General features: G+C 39.0%; 1 protein-coding gene across 2 annotated transcripts; it reads left to right on the forward strand.

The window, feature by feature from the left end:
- The first annotated feature begins 258 nt into the window (after window positions 1-258).
- On the forward strand, window positions 259-10,814 carry pln2 (phospholamban 2). 2 transcript variants are annotated; one of them, XM_084347045.1, is made up of 3 exons: window positions 269-324; window positions 2,306-2,359; window positions 8,376-10,814. In XM_084347045.1, the coding sequence occupies exon 3, from the start codon at window positions 8,626-8,628 to the stop codon at window positions 8,785-8,787; it is 162 nt and encodes a 53-aa protein (XP_084203171.1). In that variant the 5' UTR covers window positions 269-324; window positions 2,306-2,359; window positions 8,376-8,625; the 3' UTR covers window positions 8,788-10,814. The 2 variants fall into 2 exon arrangements, with proteins under 2 accessions (XP_084203172.1, XP_084203171.1); XM_084347046.1 differs by lacking the exon at window positions 2,306-2,359 and having other exon boundaries at window positions 259-324.

Genomic DNA, 10,814 nt, shown 5'->3' on the forward strand with positions numbered 1-10,814 from the left:
CCATAGTATACAAAAATCTCTGTCTCCCTCTCTCTGTCTCTCAAATTTAAATTCAGGGGGGCTTTATTGGCATGAAAAACATTCAACAACAATGTTGCCAAAGCATCTGTCCAAACAGAACACAACAAATAACAACATGAACACCAATCTCCAATCTCTCTCTCTCGGTCTCCCTCTCTCTCTCTCTGTCTCTCTCTCTCCCTCCTCTCTCTCTGTCTCTCCCTCTCTCTGCCCCCCCCCCACATTGTGTTTACAGCCCTGCAGAGCGCTGCATATCTGACATTTCTCTCGCAAACTCCAAGCAGCTCTGTTCTCATCTGAAAGGTAAGAGCAGGCATCCTTTACAGACAGTTCTACTTTCATTTCAGATAATAATGATAGCAGATGTTGTATACGAGATATTAACGCTCATAAGTCTAGAGCAGTTATGTGAATGCATTACATGTTATTATTATTTCCTGACAGTTTGTTAAGGAGCTCTAAAAGCTTCCTGAAGTTAAAGTGAGTGCTTGAGTCAACTCTGTGTAGTCTGACGAGCGCTCAGACTCACTGCAGGAGTTACACTGTGACAGTGAGACATCATTGATCTAACGTTGAGGCTATTCTGTTCAGATGCAGAGGAGCGCTGTATGAATCAGTGCTTATGATAATAAAATCATTGTTCCCAGGCAGTAAACACAGAGGGGCAGAGGGGGGAGGGCGATAGAAACTGGACTGAAGCTCCCTGAGGAATAAACAGTCATCTCGTCTCTATCCAAAGCACATGATTTTACTTTAGAGCGCTCAGCAGCCAAATCAGATCAAACAGGGACTTAATTAAGGTTACAGTAGCTGAACCAGTCTGTCTGATATGACAGCGTGCGTCATGGATAAAACTGATCACACTGGCTCTACTGGAGGCTGAACGTTGTTTTATTAGAAGTATTACTCTAGTTCAAATGTTGGAGTGCTGGGCTCTTCTGGGGACCTTTTCGTGTCTTCACAGACGTCTCCATACGGTTGACTTTTACACTTTTCTTTAAACAAAGATGACCTCTCTTGTTTTTGGATGATGATGATTTTTTTTTTTAGTCCTTGATTGCTGAGAATAGAGACAGCAGACCAAATACAAGAAAAACAGCTCTTGATTTCTCTTATTACACGTACAAAAGGAAACACATATTTCCCCGATTATCTTTTTTATGGACCAAGTTACACATTTAAAAGGCAAAAGAATAAAGCAAGTGGACGGTGACACTTGTTGTACAATAACTGGCAAATACATCACAATGAAGAAATATTCTGCAAATATTAAATAGTGACTTCAATGTAGTCATTATTTTAACAAACACAGCAAGATGTTTTAACTCTGATTTTTAATCCTTTTTTAATTAAACAGTAACGGTATCTTCAAATGAATGTGTTTGTATCATTGTCAAAACTGGCACAAAGGAATTCATAATGATCTCGCCTTAATCTCCTGTCACACAGAAAGTATGCAGGCCTGGAAGATGAACATCTCTTCTTGGAAAATGGCAGATTATGACGCAGCATCTAAATTTAGACCAATTACATTCTAAACAGAAAAGATCAGTCTTAAATAACCTCTAGTATTACAACAAGGGGTATGTTTTAAAAGTTACAAATCCTTCTATTTAATATTTACCTTTGTCATACAGTTTCTGTAGATCTGCAGATCTTTTTTAGTTTTAGGAAAAAAAATGGACACATTTGAAGACATATTTAGACAAATAATTGGCCTAAAATAGACTCAGTTTTTTTTTATTAAATGTAAATTGTCCATCAAAAGTTCAATTGATATATATTATATTATATTATATTATGTTATATTATATTATATCATATTATAAATTCAGTATAAAAGGAGACTTTTTCCAGTCTCCCCATCATGTCGAGTCTGTGTAATTTATTACAGGAGACAGAATACCCATTTTGAAATACACTACTTTGTATAATACTTGAATGATAAGCATTGTAAAAACACATGATGTTTATGATGAAGGTTCTCAGTCATCCAGGTCATGGTTATTCTAAGCACCATATCGTAGGCAGCTGGATATGTTTCAGTTTCTTGAAGACATCTCACCTCTCATCCATCTACAATACAGCATGATGTACATGATGTTTATGTTCCCCTAACTGTATATGTAATGAATATTTAAAGTGTGCATTTATTTAATTTAAAGTAAGTAAATAAGTTATTTCATTTATTCACATTGACTCAGCATGAGAGAAATGCTTTGTTGTAAATGTGACTCTTTACACTAAACTGATGTGATAAAATTAAATGGAAATTTTATTTTAGGCAAAAAAAGTATTGAAGAGTTGAGACCTGGTGCTCCACAGCTTCTCTCAGCAGGTGGGTGTCAGTGACCATGTCCTATTTACAATAATAGGTCATCATCAACAAACATGCATCTGTCTAACCTACATTTCACTATCGTACAGCTGTCACACTCTGCTGTCCTACTGTCAGTCATTTTATATGATAGGCCACAAGTTGCAAAAGACACTAAACTATGTTTACAAAAATATATTTGATTTGCGGTGAAACACTGTGTGTGTGTGTGTGTGTGTGTGTGTGTGTGTGTGTGTGTGTGTGTGTGCGTGTGTGTCAGTACTTGTATGAGTGTAGCCTCATTTCTCATTTGCTGCTCAAGACGGTGCGGTGTTGACACATGCTGATAAAACTCACATCCGTGGAATGATTGCCATATAAGAAACTTCACACAGAGATCTTTATATGAACACAGTTTTTTGTGATAGAATAATTTCAGTGTTTACTTTAAGAATCTTATTAGTTTTGTATCAACTTTCATACTGAGTTAGACATGGACTCTGTCGGTCACAGAGGAGGTACAGTATTTAACTCTTGGCAACAACAGCTGCCAACAGATGATTGTGTTAGTAAAAGTGCTTTCAACAGAACAATAGTTATCTGTACTTTAAAGGCTGTTTCCCCTCCAATCCACCAGTGGGACCCCCAGCTCCCCCTGAAACAAATAAACTCTTTTATTTCTGTCATTTACCTCATTTATATGCACTTATTTCATTTCATTTCAACTCAGACTCAGAGTCCTGGCTTAATTTTGTTGTTTCACATTCACAATAATTTCTCTCATAATCTCTCTTCTGTGTTTGCCTGTGGTTTCCAACCTGTTTGCCTCATGAGCCTTCATAACCAAGCACTTATAGAGGCCTCAAGCACTAAGCCTGTCTAGTAATTCACAAGAGTAAAGAAAAAGCTTTGAGAAATGTCCATAAAAAATATGTCTCAGATTATGATTTTACTACTACCTATGAATCATCCTTCAGATTTGGGTCCTGACACTTACCTTGAAGGTCCCATATTATGCAAATTTTCACGTTCATATTATTTGTTTTGGATGTCCGATACCCTCTGTCTGAATGCTGTTTTAGCTCCTGTCTCCTTAAGCTTCCCTCCTGAAAAGCCCAGTCTGCTCTGATTGGTCAGCTCTCACAGGCCTGAGCAGGCACCACCACTATGTTTCCTGATCAGCTCTGCCACCGTTTTTGCAACTACAGCTGTGATGGGGGCGTGGCTGTATAGTTGTGACATCACAACCTTACAGAAGTCCTGACAGGTCATTTAAAGGCACAGTTTGTGAATACAGGCTGTGTGTTTCTCTGTGGATTGGCACAGATTTGATACTGCTTTATACTTAAAAGACAGCTCAACTCACTTTCTACAACATGGGACTTTAAAGCTTTGAATTTAGTGAGGATGTAACTTCTGAGAGCACAATGGTTACATAACCTCAGCTTTTTAAAATTGACTACTAATAGTTAACGTGTCAACAAATAAATAGGAACAAGGGCTGCAATTCTCAGTTGGCTCAACACTTCCAGCTGTTGCGTCTTGTCCAGATGCATGCTTTTCTGTAAATGACACGGATGAGCCAATCACTGTATACCTCTCACAGGCAGACAGCTGAGTCTATGTGGTCCTGTGAGACGTACAGACAGACAGAAGGGGAGAGGAGCCAGTGATGACAAAAAAATGGTTTCTGGAAAAATAAGAAATGTTGATCCTTATTGTTAAAGCAGAGGTTACATTTGTCAGTAGATATATGAGCCACACATGTCACCAGACGGAGTGAAGCCCGGGTATAGATACGGTCAACATTTCTTTTTTTCTTTTTTTTAAACACAGAAAAGAGAAATCTCTTTTGTGGAAATGAGGATTATGTGCATAGGAGTCACAGAATAGAAGGACAGCCCGTCCTCCGGTCTGAAATGATTGAAAATCAGCACTCAGCACATACAGTAGGGTTGTGGCTGATGTGTACAGGAGAGTGGAGGATAACGTGGAGCACCAGGCACTCACATGCTGTCAGTCACACAGCTTTAACTCAACTGTCGAGACCCACATACAAGATGATACCAGTTCAACCCTGAGGTGTCAAAAGGTCAAAGTACTGGCAGGACAAAAAGGTGCATTTCTCTCATTAAATGGGAAAAGTCAATGAAACAGGAGCTGCATTTATGACCATTGGTGTTGTTCACAGTACGTATGGAGTTATGCTTCTGGCCACCTGACAAATTTAAATATATTCATTCCCTTTGTAGCTCTGATTTGGTCTCAACTGATTCCTGAGGAAAATAAGTGACTCCTTAGCTGCCAAATGCTCCGCTATGTTCACTGGCTAGTTGCTATAAGTATAGTCAACTATTTGCAAAACCCACCATAGTTCTACCCGTTTACCAAAACAAGGATTTTTTCAGTTGGTGGCAAGTAGTAGTGATGCTGATGTGCACATGATGCACATATGCATATTGGGCCTTTTAGACACACAATGTGATTTTGGGCTGTGTGGAGGAAACTCTCAGAGGAAACAGAGTTAGCTTCTGAAATAAATATTCTTAACAGCTCAGGATTCATCAGGAGGATGGCTGCTTTATCCTAAACTGCTGTTTGTGTGTGACCTTTGAGATGTGTGAAGAACACAGTACATTCATTAACTTTAAACCCTGACTGCAGGCATTAGAAATCAAACCCCACAAACCTCCACACTTGAGTCAGGTCAGAGGTTAGAGGGCTCAGAGCAGACTGATGCTCTTATGGAGTTATCACATCAAGCACAGGGTGTGTGTTTGTGTTTGTGTGTGTGTGTGTGTGTGTGTGTGTGTGTGTGTGTGTGTGTGTGTGTGTGTGTGTGTTGAGCTGTTAACATGTCAGGTGATAATGGGTGACACAGAGGAAGATAAAGGTTGGAAGAAACAAAAATGAAATGATAAAAATAGATGTGTTGACATGTTTGTGGAAGGCATCACATGTTATCTGTCCTGGTCCCACACTGGAGCAAAGTAACAGGAAGTACCAAAGAAACACAGAGTGAATGGATAAACGTGCACTTTTAATATTATAAGTCAAGTTAAAAAATAAATAGCAATCTAAAATGGACACTTTCCTTTAGCACCACCCTCAGGACAAACACACAGGATATGTAATGCACAGATTAGTGCTCTAAGATGAGACGGCTCCAGGAATCCAAAGCTGTTTATACGTTGATCTCCTCTTTTGTATTACACAATGTCATAAACAATACAGTGAACAGGGGCGAGGAGCAGGACTGTTAATCTTGTTAAAAATAGCAGAGAGCTTGGCAGAACTGATGAACGAGTGGTAAGATGTTCAGTGTTTGTGGGAGCCACTAATGCAGGAGCATGGTCACCTTGTCTCAGTGACTTTGATGTGAGGGAGGCTGCAGATCAGATGACTGAAGGGATTTAACAGAGTGTTGAAGGCCTGCAGCTGCACTGTGAAGATCATTTATTCAGTCTGCTCACATGCTTCTTCATCACCTATTGTCTACTTTCATTAATTCGACATGCGGGAGAATGTGTGAAATTATTAAATTGTGAAAATGTTAAAAAAAGAAATTACATAACTTCCTCTTGCACATTAAAAGTTGTTGCATAAGAAATAAAAGGCACAGTTGCTAAATTCAATAAACTCAGATGTTCTGCTGCTTCAGTTTAAATTTTTTTTTTTAAATAAAACTTTTAGTAACTTTAAGTACTACATATTCCCGATATTAGTGGGGCAGCTGACTACAGTGTTTTGTACAGTGTTTGCATAATTAATACCTTCCCTTACTTAATACTGACTTTAACTATAACTTTGATTGTTGATTACTTAATCCTGTATATTTCATTTTTGCACATACCTCCAAGTGGGTGTATACAAAAATGTCTTAGTACTTACATTTTCAATAAAACATTTGAACTAATTAAACACAATTCTAGAAAACTAGGACTGCAAGCTGTCGTTTGAAATGTTTGACATTCTACATGCAGTCCCATACAGTATTCAAATGTTATCCCATAGGTTTCAAATGTAATCCTAAAAGTTTTGATATGTAATCTCATAGGTTTTTACATGTAATCACATAGGTTTCAGGTGTAATCACATAGGTTTCACATGTAATCCCATAGGTTTCACATGTAATCACATAGGTTTCACATAGGTTCCACATGAAATTCCATAGGTTTTACATGTAATCACATAGGTTTTACATGTAATCACATAGGTTACACATGTAATCCCATACGTTACAAAAGTAATCCCATAGGTTTCACAAGTAATCCCATAGGTTTCACATGCAATTCAATAGGTTTCACAAGTAATCCCATAGGTTTCACATGTAATCCCATAGGTTTCACAAGTAATCCCATATATTTCACATGGGAATTTACATGGGTTGACTCACACCCTTTGACACCAAGGGTAAATTATCAACATGTTGGTTGCTGTCTGTTGGTGGTGTGAAAGGATGACAATGCAGTGATTGTGGTACATGTTTTCAACATGTGCTCTACATAGAACCACATGTCACAACATGTATGTTGTACCATAGTTTCCATGTGGTCCATATGATACAGCATGTGATTGTTGTGATGATGTTGCATCATGTGGTAGCATGTGTAAAACATGGGAAAGTCATGTGGTTCTTCTGTAAGGGCAGAGGTGGTGTATTGTTGTTGGCGAACCTGGACATTCCCTCCACAAAGAAGCCTATTGGATTTTTACATTGCATTTTGGATTATTGCAGAAAATACAAAACAGAAGGTTATGATACTAACAGGTTTTGTTCATCCAGATAATCTTCACAGATGAACACCACTTTGTGGTGTTTGAAGCGTAAATTAAATGTGTAGCAGTAAGAAGCTAATGTTAAGTGAGTAACCCTAACCCTAGTGAGTAGATGAGTGTCTGTGTTCGCTGTGAGGACGTTTAATGTCCCCGACAACCTCTGTAGTCTCATTTAGACACTTGTCATGTTTCACACACATAAACGCTCTATAATTTAAAAGTGGGTTATTTACTGATGTATTTTATGTTGTAGAACAAACATGAAAATCTTTTAAGTTTGTGTTTCTGCAGACCTTTTTTTCAGGCTTCTAAAAAAACCTACAAAAAAAATTTCAACTTTGAGACAAGAGAACTGGAAGCGCAAAAATGCTGACTCAGTTCTGGGTTTTTAGTACTCATTTCTGCATCACTCTTTACACAAGACATTTGAAATTGAAGCATGATTTTTAAAAATACGAGTTAAACAGCTCTATTTTCCAACAGTAATCACTGTTACAGTGTTTGGTCAGTAACCCATGTCTCTCCTCCTGCCCATTCAGTAAAAGAGAAAAGAGATTCTCCGGTATCCCTGCCCAATTTATCCAATCAGGACAGAGAACTCCTTAAAGAGGCGGTCCTGTCTGCCCGATGAACACACAAAGAGCAGGATTGTCCTGTTTGCTGCTGTCTGTGGATTACTGCAGCAGGTTCATGTGGAGACACAGAGTGGAAGGAGGGGATCTCTGCAAAACAGACAGGAAGTTAGCTTAAATGACAACAATGCTTCCAGCAGCTTTATCCATCGTCACATAACTGCCCCTTTAAGCTACTGTGTCCACTGGTTAGTAAAAGTCTCAAAGGTTCACTTAAATTGATGAAATGTAGGAATATAATCACCACTGTTCCCTTCAGAAGGTAGACCTACTTTAAAAACTAAAATATACATAATTAGAAAAAATTGTAAATATCCTTCATCAAGATGTCTTCTTCGCTGTCATGTGTCATGTCATGTCATTTTCTATATGCATCTGGTCATTGTGTTGCTGCTACTCCTCCTGCAGTTTGGCTTAACACATCATCAGGCTCAGCCGGAACCTCTGAGCAGCTCTCTTATCATCACACCATGTACTGTTATACACTGAGCTCAACCAGGAGCCAGAGGAGGCTGCTCAAGTGTTTTCAGTTAGAGTTCAGAGAGTGAACCAAACAGTAAATGATACCTTTAACAACCTGTTCTTCCTTCTGTCTGTCTGTGGTATCCCTCTCCCTTTCTCTCCAGCTTAGAGAAGAGAAGAGAAGAGAAGAGAAGAGAAGAAACCAGGACTGAACCACATCAGGCCTGAAACACCTGACCTGAGCTCATCTCCAGACATCAGCAGCACTTTGCTTCCCTACCTCCACCTCCTCTAACCCTCCTGATCAGCTCCATCCGGCTCCTCTCCCTCAGTGCAAACAGGCCCAGCAGCCTGACTGAACTCTCTCTCCTCTCATAATCCAGCTCGTCAAAATCTAACCAGCCCGCTGTCTCCATGGAGCGCGTTCAGCACATGACCAAGTCGGCCATCCGCAGAGCGTCTCAGATCGAGGTGAATCCACAGGCCAAGAGGAACCTGCAGGAGCTCTTTGTCAACTTCACCCTTATCCTCATCTGTCTGCTCCTCATCTACATCATCGTCCTGCTGAGCAGCTGAGAGCAACATAGAGAGCTCGGCAAGGCTGTCCTGTGGACCAGGCTTTGGCTGAGATATGGGCCTTACTCAGACATACAGATCAGATTTCTAATAAAGTAATAATATCACGCCCATATGTCAGCCTAACCCTGTTTGACAGCAGCTGTGAGAAAGGGTAATGGAGGTCAAATGAGTCCAAACAATGAAGGTTCCCTGCCTCTCTTTCTCAAGGGAATGAAGAGTGACCCACATGACTTTAACAGTCTCAACTCCACTGATATCTTGTATGTCATGTATTTCTATCTGCCTTCTGCTCAGACTAATGTCCTGCTTACAGCACAATGTTTTAAGTTGATTAACAAAGGTGACAACTTCCTCTGAACCCTGCCACTTCCTGCAGAAAAACTGCTGGAAGTTGTTTTTTCCATTAGCATTTTAACTTCCTCCTTCGCCCACCAGTGCCAGAAGCCACAGACAGTACATCGTGGCTTAATGTATCATGAAACTTCAGTGCTGCCATCTTGGCTGTTATCAGAGCCTAAAAATCCAAACATGGCAAAAGGAAACGTTGACAGAAGGACAGCAAACAGCATGGCTGAGTGTGATAAGGCTCCTGTCAGTGAAGTAAACATGGCCCAAATGACACCTTTTCCCCCTCTGTAGAAGAAAGTGTGAAGTGCCTTTCATCAGTCCAATAGATGAACACTGTTAGAAAACAGCTAACCCAAAGTGTAGCTCGCAGGCCAGAGGTGGCCTGCCATAAGGTTCTGTTTGGCCTGTAAAATGTTTCTGGAGGGAAAAAAGTAAGTATTAAAAAAAATTACAATATGAATAAACAACTAAAATGCTCTTCAAATATGTAGGACCAATAATTTGATTTAACACCCCCTTATTAACACCACAACCATATGGAATGATCAGTCAAGACAGACAATAGAAAAAGTGGGAAGAATAAAAAAAAATTCACTTTGTTTTTGGATATAAATTGACACTTGTTGTTTTAGACTGACATCTAGTGGCTATTAGAAAAACTGCAGCTGAAGGCGCTTTGATATTGTTTTCACCTGTTCAGCCATGTTGGTTGCTCTCATTGGTGAGAAAAGTTCATCTTCATGTATAGTGATGAGATAGCTCCCTCTTCCTGCCATCCTCAGCACTTGCGCTCAAAATTGAATTGTTTATTATTTCTGAAATGTAACATGAATAAGCTTTAAGTGCAGCCCCTCTTAAAAGACAATCTGTTGAATCTACATGGCATCATTTATTTAAAGCTGACTGATTTTATTTACAGTAAAATGATGTGGCCGTCAGCTCACTCATAGTTGTGTAGCAGGTCTGACATTACACTCCAACAGTCTGGCTAATTCTTACTTAACATGTATAAACACAACACTTAGAAATCATTCTAAGTACTGTATTAAGAATATGAAGTGTAGATTAACCTGCAGGTGTCTCTAAGGAGCAACATGAACATTTCAGTTGTGTGTTTCACAACGCTCAGAAACACTTGTTTCCAAGTGTTGAGTGCAAGCATCCAGGCCTGACATATACACTACGTGCAGTTTATCAGATGTGAAGTTTTTCAATTTTCGCATGGTGTGATTTCACTTAATGATGTTTTCTTTAAATTTCTGTTGAGTTATTAAATCTATTGTTGACTAATGATGACACTTTTGGTTAATGACAGCACAGTTTCTCTAATTGTGGCAGTAACAGCTTAGAAAACAAACTGTAAAGTTGGATTCCTGAATCTGAAGTTCATTACAATAATCTAATATATAGTTATAAACTTAAATCATTGTTATAGAAAGGAACATTTTTACAGCTTTACCAGCCACATTCATGTTTGTGTCTTCACTATGTTTGCCATAACTGAAAATGTAATAATATAAATGACATTTATGTTCAGGATTATTATATATTACGGAGGAAAAAGAGTAGTTTTGTTCTTTATGTATGTTTGGAAGATTGTACCACCTGACTTTTAATCCTGACTATGGAACACCAAAGAAAATGCATGTCAATACAATTAAAGTGGTTTCTCCTGA

This window comes from Pagrus pagrus (genome assembly GCF_965226575.1).
Source record: "Pagrus pagrus genome assembly, chromosome: 24".
In the NCBI taxonomy this organism is placed as follows: domain Eukaryota; kingdom Metazoa; phylum Chordata; class Actinopteri; order Spariformes; family Sparidae; genus Pagrus; species Pagrus pagrus.

Excerpts from the sequence above, each read along its gene's own strand:
- pln2 (XM_084347046.1), top strand. The coding sequence starts at position 8,626 with ATGGAGCGCGTTCAGCACATGACCAAGTCGGCCATCCGCAGAGCGTCT.